The sequence below is a fragment of the Rosa rugosa genome, chromosome 5 (genome assembly GCF_958449725.1).
Source record: "Rosa rugosa chromosome 5, drRosRugo1.1, whole genome shotgun sequence".
NCBI classification, from domain to species: domain Eukaryota; kingdom Viridiplantae; phylum Streptophyta; class Magnoliopsida; order Rosales; family Rosaceae; genus Rosa; species Rosa rugosa.
Window position 1 is genome coordinate 40055553 of NC_084824.1, and position 26912 is coordinate 40082464.

A 26912-nucleotide genomic window follows, 5' to 3' on the forward strand; every position below is an offset into this window, starting at 1 on the left:
CCTGAATAAGAATAGCATAACTGACACTAGTAACACATGTCATAACCATATTGATCCATTGAGTGCAGAAACCCAATTTTGTTAACATTGCATGCAAGAAAGGCCATTCTAAATGATCATAAGCTTTACTAATGTCAAGCTTAAGAGAAAAGAAACCTGATTGTTGATTCCGCAGTTTGTGCATAAAGTGTGCAGCCTCTGTGGCTACTAGTGTATTATCAGAAATCAATCGGCCATGAACATAAGCACTTTGCAGTGGTGAGATGATATCTGGTAAACACTGTTTCAATCTAGTGGCAACAACCTTGGAGATTATTCGACATATCACATTACAGAGGGCAATGGGTCTGAAATGAGCTGCCTCCTTGGGATCTTTGATTTTTGGTATAAGACATAAGTATGTGAAGTTGGATTGCTCCCAAAATTCACCTTTTTCCAGTGAGTTACGAACTGCGTTACACACATCTAGGCTGACAATATCCCAATATTGTTGGTAAAAGAAAGGGGACATACCATCAGGTCCCGGACTCTTGGAGGGATTCATCTGGAAAAGAGCTTTTTTAATTTCTTCATCTGAGTAGGATTGCATGAGGGTGTCATTCATGGCTGCCGTCACTTTGGACGGTGTAGCTGCTATAACAGTTTGGATGGCCTCCTTATTACAGCTTTCTGAGCTGAAAACGCCTTGAAAATAAGTCAAGAGTAATCTCTTGATGTCATCAGGCTCGGTACTCCACTGACCATATTCATTATTAAGTCCTTTTACTATATTCTTGCTTTTTCTGTTGCTAGCTCTTCTATGGAAGTACGCTGAATTTCGATCCCCATCTTTTAGCCAGATAGCACGAGAGCGTTGCCTCCAGTACTTCTCTTGCTGAGTCAAGAGTTGGTTTTGTCTAACATGTAAAGTTCTTTGCTCCTCATATTGCTCAGGTGAGTATGGTGCTTTCATGATGTCTGTGAGCTTCTCTTGAATTACACTCAGCTCCACTCATTGTTTATCAAATTCCTTGATGTGCCAATCCATTAGCTCTCGTCCCGTAGCCTTGATTTTGGTTCCTAGTTGTTGCAAAGCATTTCCAGTAATCGGTTGTGCCCATTTTCGTTGAATGATGCTTCTACAGTCAGAGTTTCCATGCCACACCTCCTCAAAACGAAAGAGTCTGGCAGTTTTCCTACGTTGGATCTTATTAGGGCTAACCTCTATTAGGAGAGGATAGTGATCAGATTCTGAGGGATCCATGGTAATAATCCTACTATATGGGAACCAACTTCGCCATTGAGCAGTTTGGAAACCTCGATCTAAACGCTCTTTTGTGAACTTATTACTCCATGTGTATTTGCTACCTACATACCCCAGATCGATAAAACCACAGTTTGCCATTGTGCGTCGAAACTCCATCATCGGCGCCTGAGCCCTAGGAGGGCCTCCTGATTTGTCTGCCCGGGACATTATTTCATTGAAATCACCAGCTATTAGCCATGGCAAATTACACACCTCGTTGGCTAGGGTTCTGATGAGAGACCAAGTCCGATTTCGATCTGCTCTAGCTGCAAAACCGTATATTCCAGTAAACCTCCACTGCTTCGCTTATTCAGGTTTACCAATAACAACGTCGATATGATTCGCTGATTTGGATCTTAAGTCTGCATGAGTCTCATCATTCCATAGGAGAGCCAGGCCTTGCGACTCAGATTGATGTGGAAAGCAGATGTTATCCTTGAAACCTAGGCTTCTTGTGAGGCGGTCAATAAGCTCTTTTTTGGCAAGGGTTTCTGACAGGAAAATTAGAGATGGTTTTCGGGCTTGCACCATATTGATTAAGGCTCGTTGGGTCTCATTGTTGACAATTCCTCTACAATTCCAGACGATGATCTTTCCTTGTAGCATAACTTGATCGTTGGGTGCTTCAAAGACGAAGCTTCACGGCGACGCAAGCAAGGCGGCGCTTAGGGTTTTTACAAGGATAGGCTCATAGGCTTATCCTTGGACGATTTAAACCGGGTATGAATTAATATTTTAACCCAATTGAATTAACTTTAGTTTTAATATTAGTAATGTTTTAAATACATGTTACTAAGTCGGAGAATTATCTCAAAAAATAAGAAAGTTTTCAAGAAGGGTAAAATAGTGATTTAATTTTTTTTTTTTTTTTAATATGGGATGTGTATAAGAGGGGGTGTATAGAATTTGTCAATAGATTGCTTTATACTCTTATATATATGAAATGAACCTAGTGGTCTCCATTCTGTTAGAGATATTTACATGTATACGTGTACGTAATATGTAATCTCCCATACACTTCATAAACGAAGAGAATTAAGGCCAGCTAATGAAGAGTTAAATATAACTTATAAGTCGCCATTTCCATATCCATTATAAGCAGATAATGATACTATAATATCAACATTAGATGCAAGAATTAAACTCAGATAGCGCATGCCCTGAGTCGAATTAAGAGATATACAGCCAAGATTAATTACGAAAAAAAGGAAGAAGAGAAGAATTATGAGTTGGTTGGGAGGCCAAGAAGGGATGATCACCCTTCCAAGCCTTGTTAGTCTATTCATGATTCTCTTAACATTCATCATCAACATCCTTCGCAAACAATGGTGGACTCCGACTCGCTTACAGAATCTGATGGCTTTGCAGGGAATCAAAGGTCCTTCTTACAGACTTATTCATGGAAACACCAAAGAAATTTCCGACATGAAAAAGGAAAGGAGCAGCAGTATAGCTAGTACTCCCTACACTACTTTATTCTCGCACAATACATTTTCTCAAGTTCAACCTCATATTCAGTCATGGACCAAGACATATGGTATTTTACGGTCTCTCTTATTAATTATATATAAGGCATGACGTTCCTAAACATCATTTCTATTCTGAAATCTGAACATTTATGCATGCAATTACTACATGCAGGGAAGAATTATCTTCAATGGAATGGTCGTCAAGCTCAGTTGGTGATTACGGAACCTGAGTTGTGCAAAGAGATACTAGAAAACAAAGATGGAGCATTTTTGAAGCCGATGCCCCCTAGCTATATAAAGAAGCTGAAAGGAGAAGGTCTCCCAAGATCAGTAGGTGCAAAATGGGAGAAGTTGAGAAAACTAGCAAACCATGCCTATCATGGAGAGAGCTTAAAGGTAAGTCTTTACGGTTATTGGACACATATATATAATAATTAATTGGCAATGCAATTAATCATCGAAGCCGTAAATTCTCTTTTACTTTACAAAAGTTAAGCCATGCATGCTTCCAAGAAATCAGATTGATGATTTGAGTCACTCGTTTTGTTGGCCTTCATTTAAGTATGGTATTATCAAAAATTTAAACTAGATAAATTTGGAAATCATTTAGCTGTATACATATAATAAGTTATATTAATAATTATAAATGGGCAGTATTGACACATTGTGTTTATCTAGTCACACACTCACACTTAAGTAATTTCTTATCCACTTGTCCGCTTCGACAACTCATCAAAATTTATCATTAAAGTAAATAAAATCCTCACGAAAGTACGTAAAAGAGGAGAAATTTCTGGAGGCCTAAAAATAGTAATTTATATCTATCATGATTCATGACATGTGTTAACATTCACTAGAATTTTCCTAACAATACTTGCACTCAAAGGAAGAAGCATATACAGGGCTGTCAATTTTGACACGACTCGAAATTCGCACGAAATAAAGCGGGTTGAACCCGCACAATTAAAAAGCGGGTCGGCCGTGGGTCAACCCGCCATGACGCATTTAATAAATTGGTCGGCCACAGGTCAACCCGCCAACACGAAGTGAACCCGTATAACCCGATTATGCTATACTTCTTCTTGAAATTTTGGACGTTGGGAGTATTTGATCATAGGATTAGATAATTTGAAATATTTTGCTTTATAATTATTGGATTTAATTATTTATGAATTATATATAATTATTTGTATTCTTCGTCTTGTGGAGTTTTTAGTGAATTTAATCAATTTATGCATTTTTTTAGTTAAATGGGACGCATTGTTAACCCTTAAATTAGTCATTTTATCTAACACGACACGGCCTATTTATTAAATGAGTTAAGTGGGTTGGAAACGGGTAACCCGTTTAATAAATAGGTTGAGTTTGGGTTTAAATTTTTAACACGATTATTAAGGGTTTGGGTTTGTATCTTGCGACATGACAAATACCTTGACCCGATACGAACCCAACCCGACACGACCCATTGACAGCCCTAAGCATATATACTTTGGTGCAAATATACAGTTCCTACGTTTTTGTCGCATGAGCTACAAACAACTTTTAAATGTTTTCTATTTTTATTAATTTTCAAAAAACAGTAAGGTGTATAGTGTTTCACATTGGCGCGCGGTTTGGTTAGAATTATTTTCTAATTGCATGCTTGTTTTACCAGAGTATGATTCCAGCAATGATAGTCAGTACTGAAACAATGCTAGAAAGGTGGGGAAATCATGAAGGCAAAGAGATTGATGTGTTTGAAGAATTTAAGTTGCTAACATCAGAAGTGTTTTCGATGGCAGCATTTGGCAGTAGCTATTTAGAAGGATTAAGCATTTTTGAGAAGACAATAAAGTTATTCTCCTATATATTCAAGAGCCCTTTCAAACTCAGGCTTCCTGGCATCAGGTATTTAACTTCAGCTTTTGAATTCAATAGGAAATTAATGTAGGAAGGATATTCGATACTGTTCAAAATATATCTCATATGTTCCGGTGTAAGACTAGTAGTCAATGGTTCGAATGAAGAAGAGAAAGTGAAATTTTTAGGAGCAATAACGTGAAAATTAAATCTGAAATAGCAGCATATATGTGATTAGAATTTAAAGGAGGCGAAGACACTCCTTTGATGGTCAATTTATCTATTTTCATTGAAATTTTGCAGTAAGATTTTCAAAACCAGCGATGAGGTCAAATCAGAGAAGCTTGAAAAAGAAATATGCGAAACCCTACTAGATATTGTTAAGAAACGAGAAAAGAAGGCAATGACAACTGAAGGAGAAGATAACAACTTTGGGAGTGATATGCTTGGATTTCTGTTAAAGACTTGTCATGATTCGAGTGACAAAAACAGGATTTCACTTGAGGATTTGGTGAACGAGTGCAAGACGTTTTACTTTGCCGGACAAGAAACCTTAGATGTTCTTACTTGGACTATCTTCCTTCTTGCACTCCATACAGATTGGCAAGAGGAAGCCAGAAAGGAGGTTCTAGAAGTATTTGGCAAACAAACTCCAAATCCTAATTACATTTTCAAGCTAAAAACTGTAAGTTTCTAAAGGACTCGATCACTAGATTAATATCAAAGTTAATTACTTAAAGATACTCTCGATTTTGTATCCACGCGGAGCAAAGATTGCCACTACATGGTCATCGATCGCAAAGTTGAACAAACTTCCTTGGGTTGTCATGTTAATTATATAACAATATAACTTCAAAATCAATTCACTATTGTGTTCCAACACTCATTAGGAATGTAAAATGACTAATAATTGGGAGTAGAGATAACATTGTTATCAATTAATTAAGCTTGATATATGTCTTGGTTTCGCTGTTTTGCATCTGATTTTTAATTCTCATGCAGATGAGCATGATCATCAACGAGTCTCTAAGATTATATCCTCCCATTGTTTCCCTAGTAAGGAAGGTTGATAAGGAAGTTAGACTAGCAAACCTTATTGTCCCTGCTGATGTTGAATTGCTCATCCCAAACCTAGCATTCCACCATGAGCCACAACTTTGGGGGCAAGATGTACAACTATTCAAACCGGAGAGGTTCTCAGAAGGGGTTGCTAAAGCTACAAGGAACAACAGAGCTGCATTCTTACCCTTTGGAATGGGACCTCGAACTTGTGTGGGCTTCAACTTCGCGACAACAGAGGCAAAGATTGTTGTGTCAATGATTCTACAACGTCACACCATCACCATTTCCCCGACTTATGTTCATTCGCCCCGCGAGTTTATTACAGTTCAACCAGAACATGGTGTTCAAGTAGTTCTGCACTCACTGTGAAATGTGAAGACTACAGTTTAGGAAAGTATCAATTGTAATTAAATTAGGAGATTCATGTAATATATTTGTAATTGAATTAGGAGATCGATTAAATAGAAATACATACCTTATATCAATTTCTAGATTGTATTAGGATCTTGTTCGTCATTATATCTCTTGTATAAATATCCTTCATATGAATTTATGAAAATCACCTTCAACCAATATTTTCTTTTTTTCATAGTATTAAAGCGGGCATCAAAATCCAATCTCATCTCTTAAGCCTCATGTACTTACATAGGCATTTGCAAGCATAATTAGCTATAATAAGCCACGAGCATGCTACCGCCAGCGGTACCAACGTCCGCCAAAGGAGTGACCTACAGGAACACAGCCAAGCAGGCTATCGCCTGAGCCCCGGCTTACCCCTAGATCACCGCTGACGCGCAGCTACGCGCTGCGCCAAGACAGCATTAGAAGCTGGGGACTGAAGCATATCAGTCCCACATCGAAAACATGGAGAAGGTCAGCTCCCTCCTCACCTATAAAAGGTTCTCTCCTCTCTCCTCATTTATTACGCATTTACTACTTACCTACTGTTACTTTATCAACATAAATACATTGACTAACTTAGGCATCGGAGAAGAGAAGACCGCCCAACGCGGTCTCCTTCTGACGCCCTGTGTATTTTACTTGACAGGTAGCTGAAGCATCAAGAATATCACAAGTAGCGATTCACCCATGGGATCAGCGTTAACCAAGATTTAGCTACCGCTAAATCTTAAATATCAACATTGGCGCCGTCTGAGGGAATCCTTGAACAAAAGGCCATCCCACCACAACCATGACTAACGGTAGCAGGGGAAACGCTGAGGAGCAAGCGGATCAATCTGCCAACCCTCATCCCACCAACCCCGCAGCTAACATTAACCCAGCGGTTAATGTTAACCACGCACTATTCAACACTCCGGCCAACCCTAGCGGGGGGCCCCAGGACTCATCCCAGGTCCCGCTGACGCAAACCGCAGAGGAGACCCAGCCGGGCAGCAGTCGCCCACCGGTCCAAGACCTCGCCGCTATGTATGAGCTGGCATTGCCGGACCTCCACAAGGCAAACAGGGAGCGTGAGCAGGAACGCCGGGAGAAGGCGGAAGCCCAAAAGCAGGTGGCCACGCTAATGTCAAAGTACGACGAACTGAAAAAAGCGCTGGAGGCAAACGCTAACACAACACAGAGCGAACAATCGCGGAGCACCAGACGCAGTCGACCCAATACCGGCGGAATGGTACTTGTGCCAATCATACAAATGCAGGTACCGCTGAACCCACCAGAAATAATGGGCCCACCTCCTCTGCCCCGCCTAATGATGGAGCAGGAAGCGGAATCACAACCAAACACCAACCGCTCGGCTGCTAGGGCCAGAACTGAGGGTAATCCGCCTGCTAGTCCAGCTGAACCTCCAGGCGGGGTCCGCTGGTGATGCCACCGCCCTAATCCTGGAAAGGATGCAACAGCTGGAGCAAAGGCTAATCCGGGCAGAGGCAGGCGGCCAAGCGCAAATTCCAAATCCGCTCTTTACGTCCAGACCAGGGCCATTTACCGCCAGGATCCTGCAAGCCATCAGACCAGCACATGCAAAAACACCAAAAATGTCACACTACAGCGGCATGTCTGACCCATTCGTCCACATGGACACCTTCAAAAAAGTCACAAACAATAAGGGATTTGATGACGCCACCCTCTGCCACTTGTTCAGCGAAACATTGGACAGTGAGGCAATGAGCTGGTTCTTTGAATTAGGGCTGGCTCGGTACCGGTAACCGGATTTTTTGCTCTACCACCGCTACCGAACCGAAACTCATCGGTTCTGAATTTTTTGAACCGCCGCCGATACCGATAGATCGGTTACCGATGAATCGGTATACCGACTTTGCGGCTCGGTTTCGGTTTGTCGACCGACGCTGCGGCGGCAGTGAGGAAGAACAGCGGCCATCCTAAATCCAGATCTAGAAATTCAGTTGGAGATCCGATTTGTGATTCATATCTAGAGGTGAAAGAAGAAGTGGAAGAATGAATAAGTATAATAATGAGAAAATGGAGGAAGAAGCAAAAGAATATAAGAAGAACAAGAGCCAGAAATGGAGAGAGAGATAAAGAGCAGAAAGTGAGAGAAAGAGAAACATAGAGAACGAAGAAGACGACTCGAAAGTCGAAACACACTTTAATTTTCATCATTTTTGATTCAATTTAATTATTTTCTTTTCCTTAACTTTGCACAAGCAAGCTTGTGGCCTGGTGGTAAGAGGCTCGAGTTTGTTGTGACCTCGGCAAAGGTTCGATGCTTGGCAAACGCAAGAGAATAGGATTTTTTTGAATTAAATCCAGAAACTTCTCTCTCGGCTGGTTCGGTAGCACCGAACCTATGCAATTGGTTGTACCACTACCGAGCCGATAACTTTGCTTCGGTACGGTAGTACCGTGCCGTACCTTCGGGTACCGTATTTGTCGGCGCCGAGGCCACCGGTTCGGCCGGTTTTTGGCTGGTTTCGGTAGGTCTGGTAATTTAAGCCAGCCCTACTTTGAATGCCCGCCAGGATCCATCGACTCATTTCATGCACTGTCAAATGTTTTCCTTGCTCGGTTCATCCTGCTGGCCGCCGGACATCACAACACAACTCAGTTGTTCAACCTCAAACAGGGGACAAAGGAAACATTGAAGGCATTTTGTCACCAGGTGGCGAGCGGCAACATCTCAATGCCGCGATCTGGATAAAACAATGGCGCTGGCAGCCTTCAAGCAAGGACTCCTCAAAGGGCCATTTCTCTATCACCTCAATTACAATCATCCAAATGCCGCTTACGACTATGTCATGACTCATGAGCGAGGCTGTCATCCATGCACAGGCAGAATTCATCACATATGGAGAAACCCCCCACCACCACCAACACCTATAAAGTCCACCCAACCCTTCGCCAGCCATCAGGAAACCGCTAGCAAAACCTCTGCTACGCCACCAACTGATAAGAAGAGAGAGTGGCAACAAGGCAACTACCAGAGCAAGCGGCAGAAGGACCAGCATTACAATAAGGGCAACCACTCATCTCATAGGGATAACCGTAATAAACAGACGAAATCCTCGCAGCGGTACGCAGTGTTTACAGTCTTCACAGCCTCATACGGGGAAATATACGACCAGTGCAAGGACCAGATTCCACCACCACCCCCAAGAAAATACCCAAGGGTGGGAAAGCCCAGAAACACCAGCAAGTGGTGCAAATACCACGAGGACAGTGGGCACAATACCAACAACTGTAACGCCCTCAAAATAGCCATTGAGACCTTATACCGAGACGGTAAGATGGAACAATTCAAGGTGCACCAACCACTACCCGTGATCGCCAACATTGAACCCATGGGCCGCATCAACACCATCGACGACGGCGCTCCAATCACCAACATGCTATGCACGTGCTAACCACCCCAAGGAAGTTTGCAACATCCGATATGAGAGGTCCGCTAAACTCTCAAGGTCTGGTTGGGAACCCATTACCTTCTCGGAGGAAGAAGAGCGCGGAGTACATTTTCCCCACGATGATCCATTCTTGATTGACGCCATACTCGGCAAATGGTCAGTGGAAAGGGTCCTTGTTGACAGCGGGTCCGCTGTAAATGTCATCTTCAATGGTTGCTACGACAAACTCCACCGGAATAAAAAATTACTACAAGATCATGAGCCATTACTTAGCTTCTCCGGTGACGTCATGCAACCATTGGGTTCTGACTACATGCGACTAGTTATCGGCGCTAGTCCACGTATGGCGGAAATCCATACGGAGTTCATCATTGTGGACTGCTTTAGTTCATATAATGCCATCATTGGTCGACCAGCACTCAACAAGCTCAAGTGCATCATAGCCAGATACATGCTTCTCATGAAGTTCCCTACGCCCAACGGGACAGGTTGTGTCAAGGGAAGTCAACAACTAGCACGAGAATGCTATTCCACAACCGTGGCACGATCAGCGCGCCGCCATGAAATCCTAACAGTGGGAAACGATGCACCGGCACCAAATATCTTTTAGGACCCCAGGGATGACGAGAAGAAATATGTCAAAAAAGAGCCTGTCAACCCAGAAACATCCTTGAGGGTTATCAGCATCTCCAACGAACACCCTGAGCGGACAGTCCGCATCGGCGCTCAGCTAGACCCAGAGGTAGCGGCTGAACTCACCTAATTTCTACGTGATAACGCTGCAATCTTTGCATGGTCCTACCCTGACATGCCAGGCATCTCCCCTGAGATCATCACACACAAATTAAGCATCAAACCATCCGCCTACCCTGTCAAGCAGCGGCGAAGGGCCTTTGATGAGGAGAGATATCGTGCAATAGGGGAAGAGGTGGCCAAGCTCCAGAACATTGGATTCATCTGCCAAGTCAATTACCCTCAGTGGATTTCCAACTTGGTCATGGTCAAAAAGCCCAGCGGAAAGTGGCGGATGTGTGTCGACTTCAAAGGCCTCAATAAGGCCCCAAGGACAGCTTCCCACTACCTCGCATAGACCAACTGGTCGATGCAACCGCTGGACACGAGCTACTCAGCATGATGGACGCCTTTTCCAGCTACAATCAGATCAAGATGCACCCCTGCGACCAGGAATGCACTTCATTCACCACCGACAAAGGCCTATACTACTACAATGTCATACCTTTCGGTTTGAAGAACGCCGGTGCAACTTACCAGCGACTGATGAATGCCATGTTCACTGAACATCTGGGCAAGATCATCAAGGTGTACGTGGACGATATGTTGGTAAAAATCATAAAGGCCAGCGGACACGTGGCAAACCTCAGAATCATATTCGCCATTCTCTTGGCTTATGGTATGCGCCTCAACCCAGAAAAATGCTTCTTCGGCCTCACCGCCAGCAAATTTCTAGGTTACATAGTCAGTGAACGGGGCATGGAGGCCAACCCTGACAAGGTCCAGGCCATCCTCAACATGAAGGCTCCAGAGTGGAAGAAGCACGTTCAGAGCCTCCAGGGCAAACTAACCACCCTTTCTCGGTTTATCTCCAGACTCACTGACAGATGTCTCCCATTTTTCAAAGTCCTGAAGACAACCCACAAGAAAGTCATCGACTGGAACCCAGACTGTGAGGCGGCATTCCAGAGCCTGAAAGAGTACTTGGCAGTAGTCCCACTCCTCTCCATTCCTGTGCAGGGGGAGACATTGTATATATACCTAGCGGTATCACAGTCAGCGGTAAGCTGCGCAATTGTCCGGCGGGACGGCCAGGATGAGCTCCCCGTATTCTACCCGGCAGAGGCATGAACGGAGCGGAAACACGTTATCCTCCCCTGGAACAGCTCGCTCTCGCACTCATCGTTGCCGCTAGATGCCTTCACCAATACTTTCAGGCCCACACAATTCATGTCTTAACAAATCAGCCGCTGAGGTAGGTAAAGCAGAACCCTGAACACTCGAGGCGCCTCAGCAAGTGGGCCATCGAGCTCAGCGAGTTCGACATTGACTACAAACCAAGAACCGCCATGAAAGGCCAGGCAGTGGCAGATTTCATTGCTGAGCTCACCGAGCATCAGGTTGAACCCAACACGGAGGCAGAGCCCAGCACGGAAATGATAACCGCTGAAGAACCAGCCCCTCAGCGGTCGGACTAGAACCTCCACGTGGACGGCTCCGATTGGGCCAAGGCCAGAGGCGCCGGAGTCATCTTGACAGGACCAGGGGGACCGAACGTGGAATACGCATTAAAATTCAATTTCAAAGCGTCAAACAATATGGTGGAGTATGAAGCACTCATTGCCGGCTTACTCCCCGCCATCGACTCAGGAGCTGACAGTGTCAACATATTCAGCGACTCCCAGCTTGTCGTTAACCAGGTCAATGACAGTTTCCAGGCCAAGGACCAACAATTAGTGGCATACTTGGGGTACGTCAAGACGTTCCTCAAAAAATTCAAATTTCACACCATCACTCAGATCCCCAGGGAAAAGAACGCCAAGGCTGATTCACTAGCAAGACTAGCAACCGCCCAGCCACACCAAAGTCCAGCGGACACAAGGGTGGAATTTCTTGACAATCCAAGCATCACAAAAGCCCTAGCGAAGATTTTCAACATAGAGGTCAATCCCAGTTGGATGGACGAAATCATCGAATACAAGCGCAATGGGACACAGCCAGAGGACAAAGTCGAAGCACGACAGCTCAAGCGGAGGGCAACCCGCTACAATATCCAAAATGGCAAGCTTTACCGCCAGGGGTTCACCCACCCCAACCTCCGGTGTCTAACCCCAGAGGAAGGAAAGGTCGTTCTTGCAATGATACACGGCGAGGAATGTGGAAACCACTCGGGCGCCAGATCCTTGGCCAATCGCACAATGCGACAAGGCTACTTTTGGCCTACTCTCAGCGACGACGCCAGTAAGGTATCAAGATCCTGCCACAAATGTCAACAATATGCTGATCTCTCACATGCCCCAGCGGAACCACTGTCGATCATCATTGGTCCATGGATTCACTCAACATGGGGCCTGGACTTGATGAGAAAATTCCAAACCGCCAAAGGCCAGTTCAAGTACATCATTGTTGACATCGACTACAACAGCAAGTGGATAGAGGCGGAGCCACTGACGGCAATAACTACCGCCAAGGTAACTCACTTCCTCTGGAAGAATATCTACTGCCGCTATGGTGTCCCCCACACAATCATCACAGACAACGGCACACAGTTCAACAATAAGGAACTCATATCTTTCACCGCTAACCTGGGCACCAAGATGAGTTTTGCATCTGTCGCTCACCCCCAAACCAACGGCCAGGTCGAAGCAGCAAACAAGATAATCAAGAAGCTGCTAAAAAAGAAGCTCGACGACGCCAAGGGTTTGTGGGCGGAGAAGCTTCAGGAGGTTCTGTGGGCCATCAGGACTACCCCAACCTCCGCCACTGGTGAAACACCATTTTGCATGATGTTCGGAACTGAAGCCGTCCTACCCATTGAGGTAACTCAACCTACCGCTAGGGTCGAAGGGTCCTGCCCTGAGACCGACGGCGAGGGCATCAACCTCGACAGGGACCTCCTAGAGGAGAAGCGACACAAGGCACATCTGCACAATTTGCAAAACAAACAACGGGTATCGCGTTTCTACAACGCCAGGGTCAAGGCCCGGAACCTCCAATTGGGGGACTGGGTAATGAAGGAGGTCATTCCACCGCCAACGGTACTCCGCCCAACATGGGAAGGTCCATACAAAATTGTGGAAGTCGTTAGCCCCGGCACCTTCTACCTGATGGACAAGGATGGCGTCACAACGACCCACCCTTAGAATACCGAACACCTTCGGTATTACTACAAATAGTCATGCCGCTACCCTAGAGCATCTTGACTTAGCTAAAATTTTTGACTCAATATTTAGCTAAGGGAAGCTACCCAACGGGTACAACCCCGCTTTTTATAAATGCTGATATATCAGCTATCAATGAAACGAGGAATTATTCAAACCATTGTCGCCAAGTCCAAGCACAAAAATCAACTGGCAACGCCAACAATATTCGACGGACTACGTTCGCTACATCGTGCACTTGGAACAATTTTAATCCCTTTAATGTTTCATTAAGTCACAAAAAGCAGTCAAAACTCTAACGGTTCATAGGTATTCAAACAATGCAATCAGCAAACGCATCCACACTTGGAAAAATTTCAGAAACAAAAAACCAACTGTATATATTAGGGGTCGGGACTCCCCGCCCAAAGATCGTCAAAAAAGCCTTATCGGCACTAAAAAAAAAAAAAAAAGGGGGCCTCAGCGGCACTACATGAAGCTGTGGAGCTATCTTCAGGGATTCTGGGTATAATGGTACCATCCGCTCGAGTATGGGCAGCCAGAAAGCCAGCATGAGAGACCTCGGACTGAGTAGGGGGTGGAGTCCGCTGAGAATCGTCCGCCGGACGCACACCACTCTATCCGTAACCTGAGCGAACACGCCTATCCTGGCCGGGAACCACACCCCTCGTGGGAGGCGCTTGCGGCCCTGATGGACCAGCGGGCTGGGACGCCTTAACCCAGTCGATGGCGCCCATTTTGTTCAGCAGCTCCACGTTAGCGGTGGCACCAACCTTCGCCGCCTCGGTCAACGCTTTCTTGTACTCCGCCGACTGCTTAAACGCCTCCACAGCAGCGGCCGCCGCACGGTTCCCCTCACCTCCCAGTCGAGCAACCTCGCCCTCCAGCTTCTTCACCTCAGCGGACTTGGCGGCAGAATCCCGCTGAAGGATCTTAACTTTCTTAGCCTTAGCCGCCACTTGATCCTTCAGCAAGGCTATGTCTTGCTCTAGCTTGGAGACGTGCTCATTCCGCTCCAGGTCCCGCTCAACGACGACGGACAGCTTGCCGCGGACATCAACAGCATAGTATTCCGCCTTGGTCAGGCGTCGCTCCACATCCGCCAACCTATCTTTGGCCTCCACCAGCTCCCTCTGGAGACCCTTGATCTCCTCCCTCAGCTGCCGCTCAACCCGGGGCTACTTCGACGCCGCCAGGAACACCTCGTGCATCCCAACAGAGAGATGTCCAAAGGCCGAACTAAAGGGCGATTGGTCAATGGCGGTCGAGCACACAATCCCCTCTAGGCCGCCAAACCCGAGCCGCTCGCAGAGGTGGAAAATAAATTCTCATTCATGGTCGGTCAGGAACTCTGCGTACGCGGAAAACGAGTCCAGGTCGCTCGCTTGCACCTCCCTGTCGACGACCATGGGCACCTTGGGCGGAGCCTGTCTAGCCCTCTTCTGCTGGCGGGCCCTAATGGTCTCCGCATCGTCTCCTTCCTCCTCCCCATCGGAGTAATTTTGGCGACGCCTCCACTGAAGCACCACCCGGGTGGATCCAGCGGCGGCAGGCCTCGATCCCCTCTGCGGCTCCTGCTCCGCAGTAGTGACTGTTTCAGTCGGCGGCACCACTTTCTCCTTCTGGGGCCACGCAGGTTAGCGGGCATTCTCACTTTTTGCTGCACAGTTGCAGCAGGGGCCTTACTCCCTCCGGCAGCCCCGCGGCCCAAGCCAGCTCCCGCCTGAGCGACGGGCGAACCATCGGTACCAAGGTGAGAGTGGTACGGCATCGGTAGCACCACGGGAGTTTCAGACTGGCTCAGCCCCAGTGTCTCTAGATCAACAACGGTCTTCTGGGCCACCAGCCCATAGGCGTACATACTCTCCAGGAAGTTGTCGATCTCGGCGCGGTCCATGGCTTTCTCAAACGCTTCGCGGCTCGCTCTGTTGCCCGGCGGAGAATCTACAAAAAAAAAAAAAAACAACGAGTTAGCCTAACGAAAGCTGAATTAAAACACACATCAGCGGAAGACACTTACCAAGGGCTCGTGTCAACTGTTGATCGACTAACAGCTCCCACCCGGTGAGTAGACGAAGATCTAGCAGGTTGCAGTTCTGCCAACAGCCTCGAATTCTGGCCACGCGGCACTCTTCTTCACGCGTCAGATTATAGCGCAGGCCCGCTACAAAAAAAAAAAAACAATCATTACAACAGAAGGAATTATTGTGCAACCAAAACGAACCCTGAGCAGCGGAGGCCAGCAACAACCTCAGATAGGTTGGAATTCCGACTTAATCCTGAATGTCGGCTCCCCCTCATTCCACCCCGCTTGATATTCCCATCCGGCGGTAGCAACGCAGAAGGTACCCCGCCAGGGAGACATGGAATCCTTCAAGTTCTCGATTAGCTTGGGCGCCCCCAGGCGGCGACTCAGATTCACTTTCCCGCTGCATCCTTGGCGTTTCACGTACACCAACTCGTAGAAGTGCAGCACCTCCGCCACGGTTGGACCCTCGCAACCAGACAGGCGCCATAGCGAGTTGAGCGCCATCACCAACCGCCACATGTTTAGGGCAAATTTGCCCAAAGGCGAGGCCAAACTCACAAACCAAAATCTAGAGATTTGGCAATAACGGGAATGTCACTCCCTGGAGGAAGATCGCCTCGTGCACGGCGGCATGCCCCGCTGACAGAAACGACGCTCTCTCATCCTTCAGCGGCGATCGCAGTTTCACTACACCTGGCAGACGGAACACCCGCTTCACACAGTTGACAGCAGCCACCGGCATCGGCCCTCCCGCCTTGTCAACCGCTATGCCGTCGCTGAGAACCCAGGCTGACTCAACCTCTTCCCCGCCAGCCTCTCTCACCCCACCAGCGGAACCGCTAGCGGTGCTATTGCTCGCCAGCCTCTCCTCCCGCCTTTTACGAGTGGCGGCATCCTCTCTTGCCCTAGAACTCTCAGGACGACCAGCACGACCCATGGAAACTTCCCAAGGTATGGTCTGTAGCGGCACAATGTCTAGCGGTTCGGACAGTGAGGTTCCTGCGGGGGCAGACAAACGCAACGAATCAATAAACACCCTATCCGCCACGTTGAGCGACACGTCAGACCCGGAATCCTCACTGCTAGAGATCTCTACGACGCTAGCCATCACAAACCCTAAAACCCAAACCAGTCAGTTCCAACAAGATCTAAACCCACCACTACCCCTATTTTCACCTAGAAACATTAAGAGCATCCATACCCAGAAAACCCAGAAAGTGTCAAAATAAGAACAAAACGCACACTCCAACCCAGATTCAACCATCTAGCAGGGTACGAATTCTCAACCCCCTATTAGACATCCAAAACCCACCCCCAAACACAACTCTAGATCCTCAGAGACACCGGAGAATACCATAAACCACTTCGAAAGACGAAAACCCAGAAATCGACAAAAGCAAACAAAAACCAATAAAACAGGAGCGAGATTTGAGACTACCAACCTCAACGATGGAAACTCTGGTACACTCGTGGTGATCGTCTTCACTTCAGATGGTCTTCGTCTTCCAAAGATCGACAGCTTCACTGAGATTGCAGATTCTTCTCGGATCTCAGAGCAAGCCTTGCAGGCGACGATAAACAGGCAAAAAGCACAAACTGTTAAACCTCCAGGTTTCCCTCTCTTTTATGTCAACATCAAAGCAATCCAGGCCGTTCGCTGAAAAATGACATCACAAGACAGCCGAACACGTGGCCCACGATCGCACAAAATCAATAATAGCAACGGGCGTGCTGCGATAACAATATTCCACACGCTAACCCAATACATGTTGGCCACGTGTCGAACGCCGTCAGACGAAGCGTCTATCCAAGGTAACCATTGAAAAAGATCACCAAGCATCAGGAGACAAAGTGAGATAGTCTCCGCTAAGCGCAACTCCGCTAGCAGAACTTCCCTCCTTTCATCTTGCAGGTGAGATAGTCTCCGCTAAGCGTAACTCCGCTAGCGGAACTTCTCTCCTTCCATCTTGCAAATGAGATAGTCTCCGTTAAGCGTAACTCCGCTAGCGGAACTTCTCTCCTTCAATCTTGCAAGTGAGATAGTCTCCGCTAAGCACAACTCCGCTAGCGGAACTTCTCTCCTTCCATCTTGCAGGTGAGATAGTCTCCGCTAAGCGCAACTCCGCTAGCGGAACTTCTCTCCTTCCATCTTGCAAGTGAGATAGTCTCCGCTAAGCGCAACTCCGCTAGCGGAACTTCTCTCCCATCTTGCAAGTGAGATAATCTCCGCTAAGCGCAACTCCGCTAGCGGAACTTCTCCCCTTCCATCTTGCAAGTGCGATAGTCTCCGCTAAACGCAACTCCGCTAGCGGAACTTCTCACTTTACCTCGCAAACGAGGCCAACACCGCTAACCATAACGCCATTCGTTGGTCCGCCAACAAGCATGTTCCCGCGACACTGCTGGCCACTTACTATCAGCGGAGGGACTTCAGCCAACAGCGATTCCCGAGGCAACGCCTCACTTTGACAAACGACCGCCACGCGGCGTTGCAGCCAAAACATGATCATCCGGGACAGGTAGGGGGACGCATCAACACAGTCTTCGACGGCCTTGATCAGGCATGTTGACCCCCCACCTCTTGGGTATCAAAGATTGGGTTCGCTACCCAACACCCTCTGCTCAGCGCAGCTCCCCTCAACAAACAATACACCGGTCAAACGGATGTCTATCTTAGCCAGGGAGTGGGGGACTCCCTGGGGGGCCTAGCAGGGGCCCACCCGAAAAGGTATAAAGCGTTTGTTCAAGTAACTCCATGGTTGACAATGCACTGACGCTAATTATGCTATTGAAAGACTGGCGGAAGTAACGCTTCGAACCGCTAGGCAACTCCCCAACCAAGATTGCCCTACTTGACTGGGGACTTAGGCGACTTGTACTTACATAGGCATTTGCAAGCATAATTAGATATAATAAGCCACGCTCATGCTACAGCCAGCGGTACCAACGCCGGCCAAAGGAGTGACCTACGGGAACACAGCCAAGCAGGCTATCGCCTGAGCCCCGGCTTATCCCCAGATCACCGCTGACGCGCCGCCACGCGCTGCGCCAAGTCAGCATCAGAAGCTCCAGAAGCTGGGGACTGAAGCATATCAGTCCCACATCGAAAACATGGAGAAGGCCAGCTCCCTCCTCACCTATAAAAGGTTCTCTCCTCTCTCCTCATTTATTACGCATTTACTACTTACCTACTGTTACTTTGTCAACATAAATACATTGACTAACTTAGGCATCGGAGAAGAGAAGACCGCCCAACGCGGTCTCCTTCTGACGCCCTGTGTATTTTACTTGACAAGTAGCTGAAGCATCAAGAATATCACAAGTAGCGATTCGCCCATCGGATAAGCGTTAACCAAGATTTAGCTACCGCTAAATCTTAAACATCAACACCTCCGTACTCTACTTCTCATGCGTAATCTTATTTTTTCATCACGGAGAACGATATTGTTCTTCAAGAAGGTAGCAAGTCTAACATCTCCAATCCTTAGTTCATTCACCACTCTGAACATCCAGGGTTGGTGTTGGTCACAAAACCTCTCAACGGCGACAATTATTTGACTTGGCGAAGAGCCATGTCATGTTAGTTTTGGGCTTGGTTAATTATACGTGGCAGATAATTTCATTTGACTTAGTCTAAGTAGAGTCTTTGACATGTAATTTAAATACCCTATGAAAGTGGAACTACTAGTTTCTGTTGAGATGCAGATTTGGTTGTTAAGATACTAAGGTATGGTTTTGAATCCCTTAATAGGTGGGATTAGTTAGTATAGTATCAATATAAAAGGAGGTCCCTGCTCTCGCTGCTATACACGTTCTAAATAGCACTAGTCCTATTTACTAGTTGAGCAAAAGCTGCAGTAAGAGAGTAGAAGTCTTCCCTTTGCAGCAATCACTGATGGCTTCTTCTTCAGGTAATCTTTCTATCTGTTTCTAATCATTCTTACTTCATGATGTAACATGCCAATGTAGTTCTATGCACATTTGATTGATGGTTTTATGTTCTTCTAACATGTGGTATCAGAGCATGTCTATGTGCTTAGAATTCATTGTAAAGTGCAATTGTATAATTGTTAAGGAGTACTTGTTAATCAGGAGTAGATATGATTATAAGCAGTAGCCTTATATTTTTGTCTATTTTACAGTTAAAAAAAAAGTTGTGTGGATTCGGGGATTCGAACTCGGGTCTCACACACACCCAAAGCAGGAACATATCGCTAGACAAACTTGCGAGCCTTATTAATATGGTTCTGTTTCTTTACTTTTTTATGCTCTTCTTGTCGGTGTTTTATAACAAAAGAATAAAACTCATTTTTGGCTTTTGCCGACCTCCAGAACCCAGATTGCTTATTTGCTTATTTAGGGCTTTCTTCTATTCACCATATTTGCTTATCCCATCAACTTCTACTATTGTGATGATTTCGTAAAGTCTGGCTTGCAAAATTCTACGCTGTATTTGTGTTAAAATTGATTGAATTTCAGGTGTTGTAAGCTTAACAAGGTATGATGTTTTTAATTTTCTTTAAGATTCTGGGATTTTCTTGTTCCATCATGAAAAGTTCTCCTATGATGAAATGAATTCAGCTTACTTATCAACCTCAATATTATAATCTCCAGTTTGTATTAATACTGAAACCTTGTGTAGGTACAAGTTTTGCTGAACTTGGTGTATTGGCATTCCCATACAAAACATTGAAGTATCCTTTTAAGTTAGTCATGTGTGTTAGGAAAGTATCTTTTGGGTTTATCATCTTTATATAAAGATATTTTCTGATTGTCAAAACGTGTTTTCAAAATCCTAAGTGATTTAGGATTTATTGACTTTAATTGGATATCTTTAATTAAAGGATCTTTTCCTAATAAGAATCTAATTAGGGTAGAATCTTTGTGTATTGAAAAGATTGCGTTGGTCTCTTATAATATGATGCAGATGCATGGTCAGAAGGATCACCTTGGACGCAAGAATTAGTTTGGAGTCTTGCTTGCTTAATATCAGTTTTGCCATAAGAATCAAAGACACTTGTTCCTTGCTTAAGTGTTCTTGTTCGTGTTCCTCATATGCTTAGATTCTCTTGAGATCAGTAGAGAGGCTGTGGAGAAAGAAGAACGATATTTGGTGATCGTTCAAGTGAAGAAGAAGGTCAAGATTCAAGACAAGCACCACTCTAGTGAGTCTAGAGATTGTAGCCGCGTAGAGAGCTATATGTGTTTGTAAACAACATATCCTTCATCATAAGTTAATTCTTATTTTGGGTTCTCAAGAGTAAGAGCCCCGCAGTGTTTTTAATCTCATGTTTGAGGTTTTCACTGCGTAACCAAAAATCTGGTGTTCTGTTTATTATTTTTGGTTTCTGCCCAGTAAGGATTGATATGTGCCTTACAATCCCCATTTTCCAGAAAAACGTTTCATCCTTGTATTTTCACTTGGCATCAGAGCAGGTTCTAAAGCTTTTTAGTATATCCGAGGACATGATGGAACGTGAATATAACAGAGCCTCTAGTTCGATAAACTGCCCCCCTTTGTTTGATGGAGAAGATGATACTCTTGATGAAGAAACAAATGAAAAGTGTAAGCAATTGTATAATGCTTCAAAAATTGTTCTTCGAAAAAATTACAAACTTGAAAAAGAAGTTGAATCATTGAGAGTGGAAAAAGGAAAAATTGAGCAAAATTTTGAAATTTCTTTGAGAGATTGGGAAGAAGAGCGTGCTAACCTTGTTGATAAGATCAAAGTTTTGCAGGGTAAGGCCGGGTCTCAAGATTGGGACAAGGAACATGATGAGCTCACTAACAAAATCAAAGTTTTGCAGGTTGAAATAAAAGCTCAATCTAATCTAAATGTTTCACTAACCCTTGAAAATGAGAAGTTGCAGGATGAATTATTGAGGGTCAAGGAAAGCTTGAACAAGTTCTCTATAGGGTCTGAAAAACTCTCAAAAATGATTGGATTAGGCAAAGCTCATTGCAACAAAGAGGGATTAGGATACAATGGTGAGACCTGCAAGCCTTTAAGGTTTGTAAAAGGTGTGGAATGTGAAAGCTCATCAAGTCAGCCACAAAGTTCTTGTGAAAATGGGTCTGGTTCCAAATTGCTTGCAAAATCAGAACCACGTGTGGCTCACCAAACACTTCAGAAAAGCTCCAAAGTAAGTCCTGACAAACTTTGTCAGCCCAGGTATATTCACAACCCCAAAAACTTCATTCATACTTGTCATTATTGTGGAAAATTAGGACACATACGTCCTAGGTGCAATATGCTTCGCAGGGCTACTCAAAATCAGAGGAAAACGTTGAGAATTAACTCACCTGCCTCATTACAAGCTGAGTTGAAAGAGGGTCTGAATCTGATCGCCAGGATTGCAAAGCTGGCTTCAATCCCCGTGGATCTGGAAACAAAAACAAAGCAGAAGCAAATCTGGATTAAAAAAGGTTTAAATAATCATTTTTTTGCTCATACAGATAATCTTGATAATATGTTTGAGCTTGCTTTCATTCCTACTGAACACAAATTGGCTAATTCGTTTACTAGGCCGTTGGACAGAACTCAATTTGAATTACTTAGAAGCACTGTTGGTGGATGCTCTAAGTATTAATACTCTCACTTCATTTGATCCATTTTGCATGCATTCATGGTGTATGTCTTCATGATAGTATAGGTGCATTTTCTTTACGTTTCTGCATTGTTTGGTTCAGTTTCTGGAAATTCAGGATTGAAAAATAGTGGTTTGTATCCCCGAGTGTCTGGCAGATTATTTTGAACTTAGATTGACAAGGGTCATACTCTTTTCCTTAAATCTGTGTGCAATGAGGTGCCTAGCATGTTTTGAATTTGCTCTTGCATCACTCTGTAATTGTGAGCTTGAACAACATATTCTCTATCACTTTGATTCCTCACATGCACACATAATCTAAGTGGTGGTAAGTCATAATTGTTAGTTGGCTTGTTCTCAATGCTCATGTACGAAATTATTCCTTATGTTTGTTGCTCCTTGATATAAAAATAAATAAATAAATTATTGGTTTATGGTGCATGGCCAGGCTATTTCCAAAGTAAACAGGCATCGGTCATGACGAACGATATGAGGATTGGGAAGAAACAGGAATGGTTTGGTCATCCCGAAGGATTGTGTGACTATTGACTCGAGTAGATGTGCTTTGTGGGGTGTCCTTGTTACATCTAGTACCCTAAAGTCATCTCACTTGGGAGCTGCTGGCATAATACTCGTTACATGGGTCGTAGTTTTCTTAACAAAAAAAAAAAAGTTAAATACTGTTTAGTCTCTGTACTTTGCCTCTCTCATCGTTTCAGTCCCTGACATTTTAATTTAATCCAAAAACTCCCTGATCTCACAATTTCCCTCTAACATGTCCCTTCCGCGTCAAATTAGGAGTTGGTCTTGGGTGAAATGTCCAATATACCCCTCTGTTATTTCTTTTTCCTTTTTTTCCTTTTTAATTTCTTTTTTTCCTTTTTTTTTTTTTCCTTTTTAATTTCTTTTTTTCCTATTTAATTTCTTTTTTTTTTCTTTTTTCTTTTTTCTTTTTTCTTTTTCCTTTTTAATTTCTTTTTTTCTTTTTTCTTTTCCCTTTTAAATTTCTTTTTTCCTTTTTTATTTTTCTTTTTTCCTTTTTAATTTCTTTTTTTATTTTTTTATTTTTTTATTTTTTTATTTTTTTATTTTTTTATTTTTTTCTTTTTCTTTTTTCTTTTTTCTTTTTTCTTTTTTCTTTTTTCTTTTTTCTTTTTTCTTTTTTCTTTTTTCTTTTTTCTTTTTTCTTTTTTCTTTTTCCTTTTTCCTTTTTCCTTTTTCCTTTTTCCTTTTTCCTTTTTCCTTTTTCCTTTTTAATGACCATCATATCCTGCTGCATCAATAGCGCCACGTCGGCGAACCAATCCAGATCAACCCGAAACCCCAATTATTGTTCTCCACGCCGGCGGCCATTTTTCTTTTCCATCACTATTCTTCTTCTTCACTTTTGGTTTTGGTCAACTTGGCCATCAAAAACCACCATTTCAACCAGACCCAAAATCCAAATCACCATTTTGAGCAAGACCTAAAAACCTCAGAGTTTGAAAAAATGGTAGTTTTCAGTGAAAAATTTCCAAATTGAGGCCTGATGTGGAGAGAGAAAGTGGGATTTGAGTGAAAGAGAGAGAAGTAGGCTGTGAAAACAAGAGGAGAGTGGTTGAGCGGCGAATTTCCGAGCTGATTGGGATCTGCTTATGTTTGAGAGATGGCGTCGGCGACGATGGAGACGATCGTCTAAGAGACAACGGAGGGAGATGGCTTCAGAGAAGGTGAAGAAGTGATCGATCAGCTCCTAGCCTCTTGCTTTTGCTCAATGTCCATCTATACACCGCCAAGCTAGGTCTTTGCTGGGTTTGGTTTAAATTTGGGGAGAGAAACAGATGGGTTGTGGAGTTTGATCGGAATGGGATTGGTGGGTTGAGGAAGGAGAAAGTAGGCAGAACGAAAAGAAAAAAAAAAAAGGAAAAAAGAAATTAAAAAGGAACAAGAAAAAAAAGAAGAAAAAGCAAAAAAGAAATTAAAAAAGAAAAAGAAAAAAGAAAAAAAAAGAAATTAAAAAGGAAAAAGAAAAAAAAAGGAAAAAAAATTAAAAAGGAAAAAAAAATTTAAAAAGGAAAAAAAGAAATAACAGAGGGGTATATTGGATATTTCACCTAAGGTCAACTCCTAATTTGACGCGGAAGGGACCTATTGGAGGGAAATTGTGAGGTCAGGGAGTTTTTAGATTAAATTAGAATGTCAGAGACGGAAACGATGAGAGAGGCAAAGTACAGGGACTAAACAGTATTTAACCCAAAAAAAAATTAGTTATGTTGTGTGAAAGGCAAAAAGAAAAATTCTAAATCATGCCCACACGGTGTTATAAGGGGGAATAAAGTTTATGTGCTTAAATGTGTTTCGTATGTGAGCTTTGTTTTTCAAGTTTTCACAAATATTACACACCCCATCTTGAGATATGGTCACTCTACACACCAAGAGGTATAGAATACTCGATCATCCTCTCTCTTACCCTGTGGTTGTCGGAATCGATTCGCATGTGTGAACTTATTTTGTTGCACCCTTATTTATGGTTAAGTGGTATTGCTCTTGTTGGAAAAGCTATGCGAATTAAATCTGTTCTTAGCATTTGGATACAACCCACTCATTGTGTGTTTGCATTTCATTCTTGCATCTCTCATCACATGATCACACTTAGGGGGAGTATTAATACTTGGACTATCTTCCTCTGATTGATTCGACTTGGGCTAGTGTCTACTGTGCCCCATCTATTTGTGATCCTCCTTCTACATTGCTTCCGCTACGTAAGTTACCTTTGTCATTCCTATTCAAAAAGGGGGAGAAAGCAGATTCATAATTGTGCTAACGTTATTCTATCTTATGCATTTTAACCAATGTGTGAGAAATGTTTCAGGAATGAATGGATGAAGAGTTGTGATGTTCCTCCTGTACTTGTTGAGGGGGAGAGTTTGTCCTAATTTATGTTTTGTATAGGAATGCCAAAGGGGGAGATTGTAGGTACAAGTTTTGCCGAACTTGGTGTATTGGCATTCCCATACAAAACATTGAAGTATCCTTTTGAGTTAGTCATGTGTGTTAGGAAAGTATCTTTTGGGTTTATCATCTTTTATATAAAGATATTTTCTGATTGTCAAAACGTGTTTTCAAAATCCTAAGTGATTTAGGATTTATTGACTTTAATTGGATATCTTTAATTAAAGGATCTTTTCCTAATAAGAATCTAATTAGGGTAGAATCTTTGTGTATTGAAAAGATTGCGTTGGTCTCTTATAATATGCTGCAGATGCATGGTCAGAAGGATCACCTTGGACGCAAGAATTAGTTTGGAGTCTTGCTTGCTTAATATCAGTTTTGCCATAAGAATCAAAGACACTTGTTCCTTGCTTAAGTGTTCTTGTTCGCGTTCCTCATATGCTTAGATTCTCTTGAGATCAGTAGAGAGGCTGTGGAGAAAGAAGAGCGATATTTGGTCATCGTTCAAGTGAAGAAGAAGGTCAAGATTCAAGACAAGCACCACTCTAGTGAGTCTAGAGATTGTAGCCGCGTAGAGAGCTATATGTGTTTGTAAACAACATATCCTTCATCATAAGTTAATTCTTATTTTGGGTTCTCAAGAGTAAGAGCCCCGCAGTGTTTTTAATCTCATGTTTGAGGTTTTCACTGCGTAACCAAAAATCTGGTGTTCTATTTATTATTTTTGGTTTCTGCCCAGTAAGGATTGATACGTGCCTTGCGATCCCCATTTTCCAGAAAAACGTTTCATCCTTGTATTTTCACCTTGTTATTCATCGCATCTGGAACCTTGTTATTTGATTGAGATAGTTTGATATATATGATATATTTTGGTGTGTTCAATCTCAGAAGACTCTAGATTCCGTTTGGATATGGGTATGATTATCTTAATGAACATCTATATATGTATATATATAACGAGTGTTGTTTCTTGTGTTGATGCAACTAACCCTTTCAATCTCCAGAATATGAAGAAAAGTTCACTATGCATGTTGACAGTGTGGTGATAAAGTTTTGGCCTAGTGTAGGAAAATAATTGAAGCTTTTCTGCCAAAGTGGATTTGTTTTAATGTTTTCTTATTCAAAGTCTGAAGTACATAGGCCAATGTTGTGATCTTAGTTATAACAGATGATCGAAATTCCAAAGAAATAGCTTGTCTGTTTATTAACTCAGATTAGTGCATTAAGTTTATGAGATGTTTGTTATGGATATTTTCTTCTATCCAAAGATGTGGAACTTATTCAAATAACAGAATATTATGTATAATTGTAATGCAATAAAGAGAATTTCCATGCATTGTTGTATTTCTGCCCAAAGGTGATATATAAACATGCAATACAGTAAAGGTTCAAAAGGGCAAATAACGTTTATTGTTCTCATTGATTAGTAATATAAACTGAATGGGTTTTTTACTTCAACAGTGTCTGAACTCTTCGTGGACTTTTGAAATGATACCTGAACTTTCAAAGTTATCAATGTGATACCTGAACTCATTTTTTCGTATCAACATCGTACCTGCGGTCGATTTCCGTCATAGAACCGTTAACTATGACCACGTGCCCAGCACGTGAGGCACAAAATAAGGGTAAAAATGACATTTCCCACTTCCTTTAGTTCTTCATGGGGTTTTTTACTTCAACAGTGTCTGAACTCTTCGAGGACTTTTGAAATGATACCTGAACTTTCAAAGTTATCAATGTGATACCTGAACTCATTTTTTTGTATCAACGTTGTACCTGCAGTCAATTTCCGTCACAGAACCGTTAACTATGACCACGTGCCCAACACGTGAGGCACTTAATGAGGTTAAGAGACTAATTTACCTTCAAAAGTATTGTTTTTTATTTTTTTTGCTTTCTTTCTTTCTTTTTTCCTTTCTTGTTTTTCTTTTTCAACGTCTTCTTCCCTCTGATTTGTCCCCTCCGATTGGAAGCCATGGCCGCAAATCAGATCTC

The 26912-nt window shown here is 43.6% G+C and overlaps 2 protein-coding genes across 2 annotated transcripts; one reads left to right on the top strand and one right to left on the bottom strand.

Annotated features, from left to right (window-relative positions):
- Window positions 1–991: 991 nt before the first annotated feature.
- On the bottom strand, window positions 992–1453 carry LOC133711653 (uncharacterized). Its single transcript, XM_062137758.1, has one exon. It carries the CDS (start codon window positions 1451–1453, stop codon window positions 992–994), a length of 462 nt encoding a protein of 153 aa, XP_061993742.1.
- A 1056-nt stretch (window positions 1454–2509) lies between these two features.
- LOC133713138 (cytochrome P450 CYP749A22-like) lies at window positions 2510–6024 on the top strand. The gene is made up of 5 exons (XM_062139258.1): window positions 2510–2822; window positions 2927–3150; window positions 4409–4641; window positions 4897–5278; window positions 5596–6024. The coding sequence occupies exons 1-5, from the start codon at window positions 2510–2512 to the stop codon at window positions 6022–6024; spliced, it is 1581 nt and encodes a 526-aa protein (XP_061995242.1).
- The last annotated feature ends 20888 nt before the right edge of the window (window positions 6025–26912 follow it).